The following is a 9,672-nucleotide window of genomic DNA, read 5'->3' on the forward strand; positions in this document are numbered from 1 at the left end:
AAAAAAAAAAGTAAAGAAAATAATAAGGGAAAAACCCAAGACACACTCCCTAGGGGGGAAAAAAACCAGCATGCAATTTCTGTCCTTGACAGAATGTATTAAATAAGCAAACACCACCAACAAGCAAAACAACTACTACAATGTAAAAATATTTAAAAAAATGATAACCCTCTCACATGCATAAATGAAAGGTTGCACACAGAGAACTCACATCTTTTCAAGCTTCAATAGCTTGTAAATAGTAGTAAATATTCTGCTACTATGTATTAAATACTGCATGGTTTGCCCAAGCTAAGATGAAACCACATCATTAATCAATAAGCATTTCGCATTTTCTTTCATTATCTACTCAAAGTCATGCCTACTGCACCTCTAAACATTTCATGAAATCCAATTATACAGCAAACACTCCCAAAATACACTTAGATTGTATTGCAGTTTCACTTAACAGTATATAAAATGCTGTGTTGTGACAGGTATCAATTATCCATTAGATACTGAATCAATTTTTCTTAAGCACTACTAACTGCTTGCTTTTCTTGAAGCTAGATCATTCTGAAAATTTCCTGTTAGACCTATGAGTGCGAACATATGGTTTCTGTCCATCTCTGCCTGACTTATTTCACTTAGCATCACACTCTCAAGGTCCATCCACTTTCCTACAAATGGGGAAGAGGTAAAGAACATTTTTATTTTTTAATGTTTATTTGTTTCTGAGAGAGAGACAGAGGAGGAGGAGGAGGAGGAGGAGGAGGAGGAGGAGGAGAGAAGCGGGGAGGGAGAGAGAATGAAAGAGAGAGGAGCAGAAGGAGCAGAAGGAGAGGGAGACACAGAATCCGAAGCAGGCTCCAGGCTCTGAGCTGTCAGCATAGAGCCCAACACAGGGCTCAAACCCACAAATCGTGAGATCACGATCTGAGCCAAAGTCAGATGCTTAACCAACTGAGCCACCCAGGTGTCCCTCCTAAAAGGTTTAAACTTCTGAGACAGATTGATTGGAAAACCTACTGCATTTTAGCCTTATTGGTCTTTGAATCCAAAGTGTATGTTTGGGGGTTTCAATTTTTTTTACATGCCTTTATTCCTGTAGGTTTACTTTGTTTTTTGCTGTTGTCTATCTTTTACGAGTGCATGTGCTGGGGTCCATACAATCCTTACAATCTGTAGAGCAGACAGAGGTCTGGGTATGTCTGGATTTCAAAATCTAGCATCAAATTCTAATTTACTATTTTCTTGCATTTACTGTTGAAAAAGAAACTTCTATTATTCTATTTGTTATTCCCTTGTAGGCAATCTTTTTCTCTCTAGAGATTTTCCATCTCTTGCAGTGCCTGGGTGGCTCAGTTGGTTAAACATCCAACTTCAGATCAGGTCACGATCTCACAGTTTGTGAGTTCGAGTCACACATCAGGCTCTGTGCTGACAGCTCAGAGCCTGGACCCTGCTTCAGATTCTGTGTCTCCTTCTCTCTCAGTCCTTCCCCAACTCGTGCTCTGTCTCTCTCTCTCAAAAAAAAAATAAATAAACATAAAAAAATTAAAAATAAAAGATTCCATCTCTCCTTCCATTTTTTTTCCAATGGAACATCTCGTACTTAGACTCTGGAGTTTCCCATTATCTAATTGCTTATTGTTTTTGTTATTAAGGTCAAACACAGGTTAAAATAAGCCAATTCAGTGGAATTACTATATTGCATAGTCACCTGCTCCCGTTCTTTCCCCAGGCCAACCCCCTATTACCTCATAACCCTCTTTCTGTCTCTGTGGATTTCATCTGAATGATATTATACATCAGCACCTTTGTACCTGGTTTCTTTCCCCCAAAGCATCAGGCTTTTGAGGAACATCCACCTTGTATTCTTTTTTCATTCCTTTTGATGGCTGAATGATGTTCCATTCTATGTATCTAAGACATTTTGTTTAGCCATTTATTCACTGATGGGTATTTGGGAGGTTTGTTCCTATGCACTCTTCATTATTGTGAATGGTGCTCCTATGAACACCCACGTACAAACATTTATCTGAACATCTGATTTTAGTTTTTATGGGGATATACCTAGAAGTGGAAGGTCTGAGTCAGATGGTTAATTCTTTGCCTAACTTTTTGAGGAAGTGCTTACTCATCTTCTACCGCAGAGATACCACTTTGCATTCCCGCCAGCAAGGCGAGGGGGGTGAAATTTTAGATAGATAGATACTATACTAGCTTTTGCTTAGTTTCTTAAGAATTTCTCAATCATTCCAGGCTCTAATCTCTGAAGATTTTAATAACAATGTTGGGAGTGGTTGTTTCCAAGCCCTGAACTTAAACTTTACATTTTAACCACCCCTTTATACCGTTATCTGTGGCACGCAGCATCACCCATCCCTAGCACTCCACCTCTGGCCCTGAGGATGACTGTCCCTGGGTGGGGGTCAGGGGACTGGGACGTCACTCTCCCCATAGGCCGCCCACAGGGAACACCCCTCACATTGTCTGCTCCCAGCTTTCCAGAAAGAACGCACTTGGGCAGTTGCCACTATTGCTCATAATCTTGAAAAATAAAAGGTGTTTGTGGCGCTTCAGAGCCTGGATTCCTGTTGGCCAGTAAAGCTGGAAGGGAGGGGTGGTTGGTGGTTCTCTTTTTCCCCAAGTGACTTTAACTGTCATTTTAACCCAGGAGATTATTAAAAGTCTTTTCAGCATTCCATTGTAGGCCCTTCAGCTTTCACTGAAAGGGGGACCTCAGCACACAGACTGTATTTTTGCAAAGACTCTGGTTTGAGTCACTCTGCCTGATGGTATTAGGGGCAGCAGCGCATGTCTTGTTTCTTTCAAGATGTAGCCTTGTGACTCTCATTCCCCGGCGTCTCCCTACCATTCCTCCACTCTATATCTGCCCTAAACCTCACAGTTCAGACCACGATCTCTGTTCTTGGAGCCAATCACATCTCTACAAGGAGGCCTCTTAAAATCGTCCTGTGTACTCTGAGCCCATAAAGGAAGCTGACAGGGCCGTTCTTACAACCCTTCCTCTGGATAACACTACCTTGGCTGGCTCTTCTCTCACCTCTTGGTTCAGAAGAAAGAGTCAGAGTGGAGGCCTGAGAGTTCGGCTTGCTCACTAAGTGCTCTGATGCTATGTGAGGTAGGGCAGCTTAGACTGGAGGTGACAGAGCAGGAGCTGCCCTCACCTCACGTCCAGCTGTGTGGCTTGCCAGATGGCTACTTGCTATGAATGGTCTCCTCTAGGTCCACGTAAAACTGTTTTCTGGTTGGTCATTTTCTTATGTCTCTACATTAGAAGATTGTTACATTAAAAAAAAGAATACTGTAATGAGTATACATTTACACTTTCATTTCAACTCCAGAACCACAGAGTTTTATTCCTTGAACTCACAGCAACTTCTTCTCCCATAAGGAAAAACTCCTGGCGCTGACAAACCAGCACAAAAATGTCCACACCTACTCCACTCAACGCTATATCCCACTAGACCACACCCAGGATAGTCACAGGGCAAAGCCAACACTATCATGAGCAATATGATTACTGGAAACACTGTAAGTATTGCTTCCTGACCCTGGGTAGATCCCCTGTGGATAAGTACACTGTTATGCTTCAAAGTAACTTGAAATATTTCCAGACTTCTGGTTTGTCACCAACTTGGCAAGTGGTTATGGATAGCATTGCATTTTGCTTTCAATGGATAGGAATGGAAACGCGTGTTCGTTTGATTTATAACATTACAAAATGTTCACAGGGAGTAAGATGTCCAGTGGCTGGGTAAGGGGCTCAGCACATTCTTTCCCTAAATATCAGTGATGACCATGGACAAAATTTTCTAAATATACCATTTCAGAATTCAGGAAAATGACCAAAGGTACAGAGCCGATGGAGAGGGACTTATTCGAGAATTTCTTTACCGTCCGCACAGAACAGCAGGGTGACTGATGCCAGGCTGTTCCCACCCCTCCTCAGACTTGGTGATTATGGAGGCTGGGGACCTGCAGTGTGGCTGTCACCAGAAGGGCATACCCAATTTGGCATTCTGCAGAGAGGACTCGCGCCCAGGGAGGTTGTAGAAAACAATAGCAATTGATGGCAAAAATCAAAGGTCACGTGACTGCTGCCTACAACTGCAATACCAGTTAAGGCAAAGGATGGACTGGCTGAAGTTTAACAGACATCAGGGAAATGCGTCAGCCATGGTGACCCTGGTGAGCTGTACTGTATTCCTAGAAGTGTGGAATGTTGCACACGTACTGAGGAGAGAGCAAAATGGGCCACAGTTCTCTGCTTATCCCTGGCCAGACTTGAAGCTGTGCACAGAAAAAGCAGAAGCCAGGGCAGATTTGCAAGCTGCTTGAATGGTAAATGTGTGTGGGCTCCAATCCACATGCATCCCCTCAACAAAAGATGTAAGCCTTCCTGGTGTTGCTAAGACACAAATTTCAAGCAAGAGAATTTGAAGATGTAATTGGTGCTCTGAAATGATTCATGAATCAAGCAGCATCCCATCTAGGAATTAGAGATGGAAGTGACTTCTAGGAAGGCCGGAAATAGGAAGGAGAAAAGGGGAGAGAGGAAAGGAGAGAAAAAGAGGTCGTCTTGCAGTGACCACTTTGCAATGTATTACTTGTACACGCAAAACTAGTATAATGTCATATACCAACTGTCACTTCAATAAAAAAGCAAAGTGAGCAGGGCAGCCAGAACCCACAGAATTAGTCCAGGCAGATGACGAAACAAACAAAACATCAAGAAAAGAGTCTCAAACTAGAAACCAAACAAATAACCATCAAAGAGTGGATGAATAATTTTAAAAAAACACTATAATATATTCATATTTGGGATCTATTGGGCAATAACAAGAAATATGGAATGACTTACAACCATATGCTGGGCGGGAAAAAAACACTCCAATACAAAGAGTACATATAAGCGATTCCAGTTTTTCCTCTTTTTTTTAATTTTTCTTTTTTTAAATTTATTTTTGAGAGAGAGAGCGAGAGCAAGAGAGCAAGTAGGGGAGGGGCAGAGAGAGAAGGAGACAGAATCCCAAGCAGGTTCCACACTGTCAGTGCAGAGCCTGATGCTGAGCTCAAACTCACAAACTGAAATCATGACCTGAGCCAAAGTCAAGACTGAGCCACCCAGCTGTGCCTTTTCCTTTTTTTATTATTTTAATTTAATTTAGTTAGTATACTGTGTAGCCTTGACTTCGGGAGTAGAGCCCAGTGATTCATCTCTTACATATGACACCCAGTGCTCATCCCAAAAAGTGCCCTCATTAATGCCCATCACCCATTTAGCCCATTCCTCATGCCCACCTACCCTACAAACCCTTAGTTTGTTCTCTGAATTCAAGAGTCTCCTATGGTTGGGACATCTGGGTGGTTCAGTCGGTTAAGTGGCTGACTTTGGCTCAGCTCATGATCTCACAGTCAGTGAGTTTGAGCCCCATGTCAGGCTCTGAGTTGTCAGCGCAGAGCCTGGAGCCTACTTTGGATTCTGTGTGTGTGTCTCCCTCTCTGCCCCGCCCCCACTCACTCTCTGTCTCTGTCTCCTTGAAATAAATAAACATTTAAATTTTTTTTAAAAAAGAGTCTCATACGGTTTATATAAGTGATTTTATTTTACTAAAATTATTGAAAAGACAATGTAAGCTGAACTGTATCAGTTAACATACTAGCGTTTCCAAGGCTTCCTGTTGGTGGTAAGTTTAGTTGCAAATGGGTATAGGGGTACCAGGGTAATGGGACATGCTATATCTTGACAGTGGTCTTGCTTTATAAGCCTATACATCGGTCAAAATGAATGGAATTGTATACTTAAGACAGATGCATTTTATGGCATGTAAATTATACATTCATAAAGTTGATTCAAAATTTCTAAAATGAAACCAAAAAACCATACCCAGTATAAAGGGCATGAACAGACTGAAGAAGATAGACATTGCATCTCCAGTCAGGTGGATACAGCTTCCACTGTTTCCTCCTCGACCAGTTCACAAGTGTGCCTTGCCCATATTCGGAGCTTGAGAAGTATTCCTTGAATTAGTGAATGAGTCTCTAAGAAAACCAAGTCCAGACAAGGGTATCTGAGATAGCTCCACCCCTGGGGAGAATTGTCTTCCATATACTTCCCTTGCCTTGATCCAACCCTAATCTTGGGTACCAGCTTTCTTGTTCTGTTTTGTTAACCATCAGTGACACATCTGCCCCACTGCACACTCTTTCTCTCTTCATGTTTGGAATAAGTTGGAAAGAGTAGCATCATTGTATTTGGAAAATAAGCTTGGCAAGGAGCAAAATTGCATTCTTTCTTAAGAGTTTAGTGATAAAAAGAGGGAGCTAAAGGGATATTGTATTGGGGGGCCACATAAGAAACATTTAAAGGAGAAAGGAAACATCAATTCTTCAAAATTACAATCATGGCAGGACTGAACATAATGAGGAAAGACAGTCAAGAGGACAGTGAATCCAACTTGGATATGGTTTATTTGGGTTTGCTTTTCACTGAGCACATTTTACCTGCATAAAACACATCTTTATTGTAATCATTGTCCCAAAGGAGCTTGCATATTGGAAGGGGAAGAAAGACCTAAGGGGCTGCCATGCAGGGAGAAGTGAGATGCACATGGAACAGAGTTGAGTGGCTTACCACCAACAGATTAGGGAAGACTCTGGAAGATATGAATCATAATGGGCTTCAACAGTCGAAGACTATTGAATAAATGGAGATTATAAGGAAGGCATTCCATACAGAGTGATACAACTAGAGTAGTTTGTGTGAACTGATGATTATAAAGCAGAAACAGGAAAAAAATTAACTGGTGGGTGGAAAAAATGGTATCACTCTGATGTCCTAGATTCCTGGGCCATTGAGGAAGGCTTGGCAAGGAAGCTCACGGGATGTCTTGATAGGAGCTGTGGGAGAGAGAGGGGAGATGCTGGGTGCGTTGGAGTAGTGAGGAGTTGGGGACAGAAGCTAAGACAGGCAAAAATAGAAAATGAAATAAGAAACTTGGAAGAGAGGAGGAAACACAAAGAACTCACCAGCGCTTTTTAAACCACAATGCAATGACTATCAGAAGAATTAGAGGCAATATCACAGCCAACAGGATCAAGTACATGGAAAGTTGGTGTCCTGTGGGTATTAGAGAGACAAAACGGATGTCATTTTTGACCCACTGCCAGTTCTACTCTGTCCACTGACTCCCCATATCAACAGGTGCATTGGGTATGAATGCCGTCTTCAAACAGCCCTGTCACTCTGCTCTCACAACTGCCCAAAGAAGGGTGCCTCATCTCTCATCTCTCCCAAGTCTCTTACATCAGAGCCCCCTTGTGCTCCATCCCTACTTTCCAGAAATTACTTGCATTCATTCTTTCCTGATACTGAGCTCACCTAGCTCTGTCACCATGGAACTTTCCTCTTCCCTACCCTCTAGGCTCAAGAACCACCTTCTCACACCTACAGATTCCTTCTTACTCACCCCAGTAGAGAACCAAGTCCTGGCCTCCTAGACTGCTGTGCTTGACTCGGCAATACAGGCCAGCCACCTCCCGTGTCGCCACGTCCAGGGTCACCCGGAGGTACCATGTTCCGTCGGCATGGGGCAGGACGTCGCTTCTCTGGGTGCCCAGCTGCTCCTTCTCACCCCGCATCCACATCACCCACACTGGCTTTGGGTAGAAGCCAGAGACGTGGCACACCAGCAGCAGACGGCCGGGAGCGGGACTGGCGCTGCTGGACAACCAGGCCTCTGGCTTCACTGCAGAGGACATGAAAGGTATTAAGATGGGGATTCTAACACGCAGCTTAAGGGGATAACCACATCAGTGTGTATGTATTATCTTGCGCTAGGAAACTTATACCCAGAAAACCCTATTCTTCTTGAACTCTTTCATGTCCTAACTTTGAAAAGGATGGTGGGAAGAGGCTTAAGTGGAAAAATCTTAGAGGAAGGAGCTGTACACACCTTGCTTCTGGAGATCCACCTTCCCTGCGTCTAAGAGACCCAAGGCAAATCGGAAACAGGTGTTTGTGCTGAGCCTGTGCACTGTTTCCTTGATGGCTTCATATTGGTTCAGGAGATCACAGACACTTTGGGCTCTGCTGTCACTCTTTGAAGACGGCACCCATGACATGTTTTGGAAATTCAGGAAATCTGATCCTTGATAAGCTGCCTGTAAGTAGCCTTTTGCGATGCCACTAGAATGTAGCTCACAGCCAATTACCACCTGTACTTCGAAAGGATCTGGGAAGAAGGAGGAAGGAGAAAGAGAGTTTTGTGGGGGAAAAAATGAGAGAAATGATCTAAGGACTTTATTAAAAGGTGGAGCAAGAAGGTTTTATAAAGGTGTGAGAGTAAGCCAAAGATGTGTTTGATCAGGAATAAGGAAGAGGAATTGTGGCATGGAAAAGGGGTCTTGGGATACATGCCAAGAATTAAGAATTTGATTTGAAGAAGTCAGGGAAGTGCTAGTAAACTGCAGGTCAGAGACCATGAGAAGGAGACACAAGTACAGGGCACTTGGCATGGGTCATAATGGTTATTGGGCTGTAAGCCTAAACCTTGGAAGAAACTGAATGGAGGAAGAGATCATAGTTTAAGGGAGTCAGGCACAGAGGGGCACGATGTGTGTCTCTGTGTTTTAGGCCATGGAAGGGAGACCACTGAGGAAAGGTAAAAATGAACAAGAAAAAAGGAGTCATAAGAAGAAAGCGACTAGGAAGTCTTGAGGACTCAACAAGTTTATTCATGAAGGTTTGTAGCATGGGACAGGAATAACAGGTAATGGTCCAGAAGGGTGTGAGCATTTTTCCCAGAAATAGAAGAACCTTCTGAGGAAACTTACATTTGAAGTGCAATTGACTGGCATAGTCTTGAGCCTCCCGAGTTAATCCAATGAAGTAGACACGGAGCAGAAGCTCTATATCAATCAATTCCTCATCGCTGAAGTTGCCCTTAGACCATGCACGCAGGAAAATTATTGTGCCAGTCTCGTTGTCCCAGCCATGAGTCTGTATGTCACCCAGCCAGCCTGAGCCCTGATGCTGTGTCCAGGATTGGTTGACAAAGTATGAGATCTGGATGAGGTGGAAGAAGATGGGTTCCTGGACTGCTGTGCACAGTAGAGGGCCAGGCAGTTTAAGGGAAAAAAGAAGCAAGCCAAAAAGAGAAGTTGGAAAGTGAACCAGTTATGAAACAGGGGAGGAGGAGAGAGAGAGGGCAGGAAGAGAGGGAGAGAAGGAGAGAGAGTAGGAGAGAGAGGGAGGGAGAAAGAGGGAGAGAAGGACGGAGAGGGAGGGAGAGATGGGGAGAGGGAGGGAAGGAGCCACAGCTAGGTTAATGATGACATTTCCCTGACTCAGGGCCCCACACTCACCACCATCCTTTTAGAATAGACCTGATCTGGAGACAGGACCTCTCAGGGTGTGAACACTCCACCCACCTGAGAATCCCAATCATCTTGGGAGAGGCCACCATACTCTGCCTGGATCTGGGGACTGGGCAGCCAGCAGAGGCTCTTACCTTGTGCAGTGTGACCCCCCAGGAGAAGAGCAGCCAGCAGGGTGAGCTGCAGAGACACCATGTCACCTGCAGATGTTTCTCCACTACCCTCTGTTTTCAGCAAAGCCACCTTTCAGTGCCTCTGCTCTGACTTCCTTCTTCCACCAACAAG

General features: G+C 43.8%; 1 protein-coding gene across 2 annotated transcripts; it reads right to left on the reverse strand.

Annotated features, from left to right (window-relative positions):
• Positions 1–6,452: 6,452 nt before the first annotated feature.
• Positions 6,453–9,672, reverse strand: LOC115286884 (T-cell surface glycoprotein CD1c-like). Of its 2 annotated transcripts, none has more exons than XM_029933216.1 (6): positions 9,522–9,672; positions 8,845–9,108; positions 7,965–8,243; positions 7,479–7,757; positions 7,039–7,129; positions 6,453–6,909 (listed from the first exon to the last, which is right to left on the reverse strand). In XM_029933216.1, the coding sequence occupies exons 1-6, from the start codon at positions 9,580–9,582 to the stop codon at positions 6,888–6,890; spliced, it is 996 nt and encodes a 331-aa protein (XP_029789076.1). In that variant the 5' UTR covers positions 9,583–9,672; the 3' UTR covers positions 6,453–6,887. The 2 variants fall into 2 exon arrangements, with proteins under 2 accessions (XP_029789076.1, XP_029789075.1); XM_029933215.1 differs by having other exon boundaries at positions 8,845–9,111.

Source organism: Suricata suricatta, chromosome 3 (assembly GCF_006229205.1).
Source record: "Suricata suricatta isolate VVHF042 chromosome 3, meerkat_22Aug2017_6uvM2_HiC, whole genome shotgun sequence".
NCBI classification, from domain to species: Eukaryota; Metazoa; Chordata; class Mammalia; order Carnivora; family Herpestidae; genus Suricata; species Suricata suricatta.